The following is a 1,097-nucleotide window of genomic DNA, read 5'->3' as shown; positions in this document are numbered from 1 at the left end:
ACGCTTCGCGTACATCAGATCGAACTTGTGGTCGATGCGAGAGAAGACCTCAGCAACGGCAGTGGAGTTGGAGATCATGCACACAGCGCGCATAACCTTGGCGAGATCACCACCTGGGACGACCGTAGGAGGCTGGTAGTTGATACCACACTTGAAACCAGTAGGAGACCAGTCAACGAACTGGATGGTCCTCTTAGTCTTGATGGTAGCCACAGCGGCGTTAACGTCCTTGGGGACAACGTCACCACGGTACATCATACAGCAGGCCATATACTTACCATGACGAGGATCGCACTTAACCATCATAGAAGCGGGCTCGAAGACGGAGTTGGTGATCTCAGCAACGGAGAGCTGTTCATGATAGGCCTTCTCGGCAGAGATGACCGGAGCATAGGACGTAAGCATGAAATGGATACGGGGGTAGGGCACCAAGTTGGTCTGGAACTCAGTAACATCGACGTTGAGAGCACCATCGAATCGGAGGGAGGCGGTAAGGGAGCTGATGCACTGGGCAATTAGACGGTTGAGGTTAGTGTAGGTCGGCCTCTCAATGTCGAGGTTACGACGGCAAATATCGTAGAGAGCCTCGTTATCCATCTGGCAGGTGACATCAGTGTGTTCGAGGAGGGAATGGACGCACAACACGGTGTTATAGGGCTCTACTACAGCAGTAGAGACTTGAGGGCAAGGCCAGATAGTGAAAGAGAGCTTCGATTTCTTGCCATAGTCGACACTGAGGCGCTCAAGAATGAGACAGCCCAAGCCAGAACCGGTACCACCACCGCAAGCATTGAACACGAGGAAGCCCTGCAGACCAGTGCAGTTGTCAGCAAGCTTACGGATACGGTCGAGACAGAGATCGACAATCTCCTTGCCAATGGTGTAGTGACCGCGGGCGAAGTTGTTAGCAGCGTCCTCCTTACCAGAGATGAGTTGCTCAGGATGGAAGAGTTGCCTGTAGGTGCCGGTACGAACCTCATCAATAACAGTGGGCTCGAGATCAACGAAGACGCATCGGGGGACATGCTTGCCGGCACCAGTCTCCGAGAAGAAGGTGTTGAAGGCGTCATCACCACCACCGATAGTCTTATCAGAAG

At 53.2% G+C, this 1,097-nt stretch overlaps 1 protein-coding gene across 1 annotated transcript; it reads right to left on the bottom strand.

Moving 5' to 3' along the window:
* Nucleotides 1–13: 13 nt before the first annotated feature.
* On the bottom strand, nucleotides 14–1,041 carry Pmar_PMAR023505 (Tubulin alpha chain, putative; the record flags this gene model as incomplete). The annotated part of the gene is made up of 1 exon (XM_002783694.1): nucleotides 14–1,041. A coding segment is annotated over one exon (1,028 nt), but the record flags the coding sequence as incomplete, so codon positions are not given.
* Between the last annotated feature and the right edge of the window lie 56 nt (nucleotides 1,042–1,097).

This window comes from Perkinsus marinus, assembly GCF_000006405.1.
Source record: "Perkinsus marinus ATCC 50983 genomic scaffold scf_1104296936354, whole genome shotgun sequence".
NCBI lineage: Eukaryota > Perkinsozoa > Perkinsida > Perkinsidae > Perkinsus > Perkinsus marinus.
This window is presented reverse-complemented; position numbering and strand designations above follow the sequence as displayed.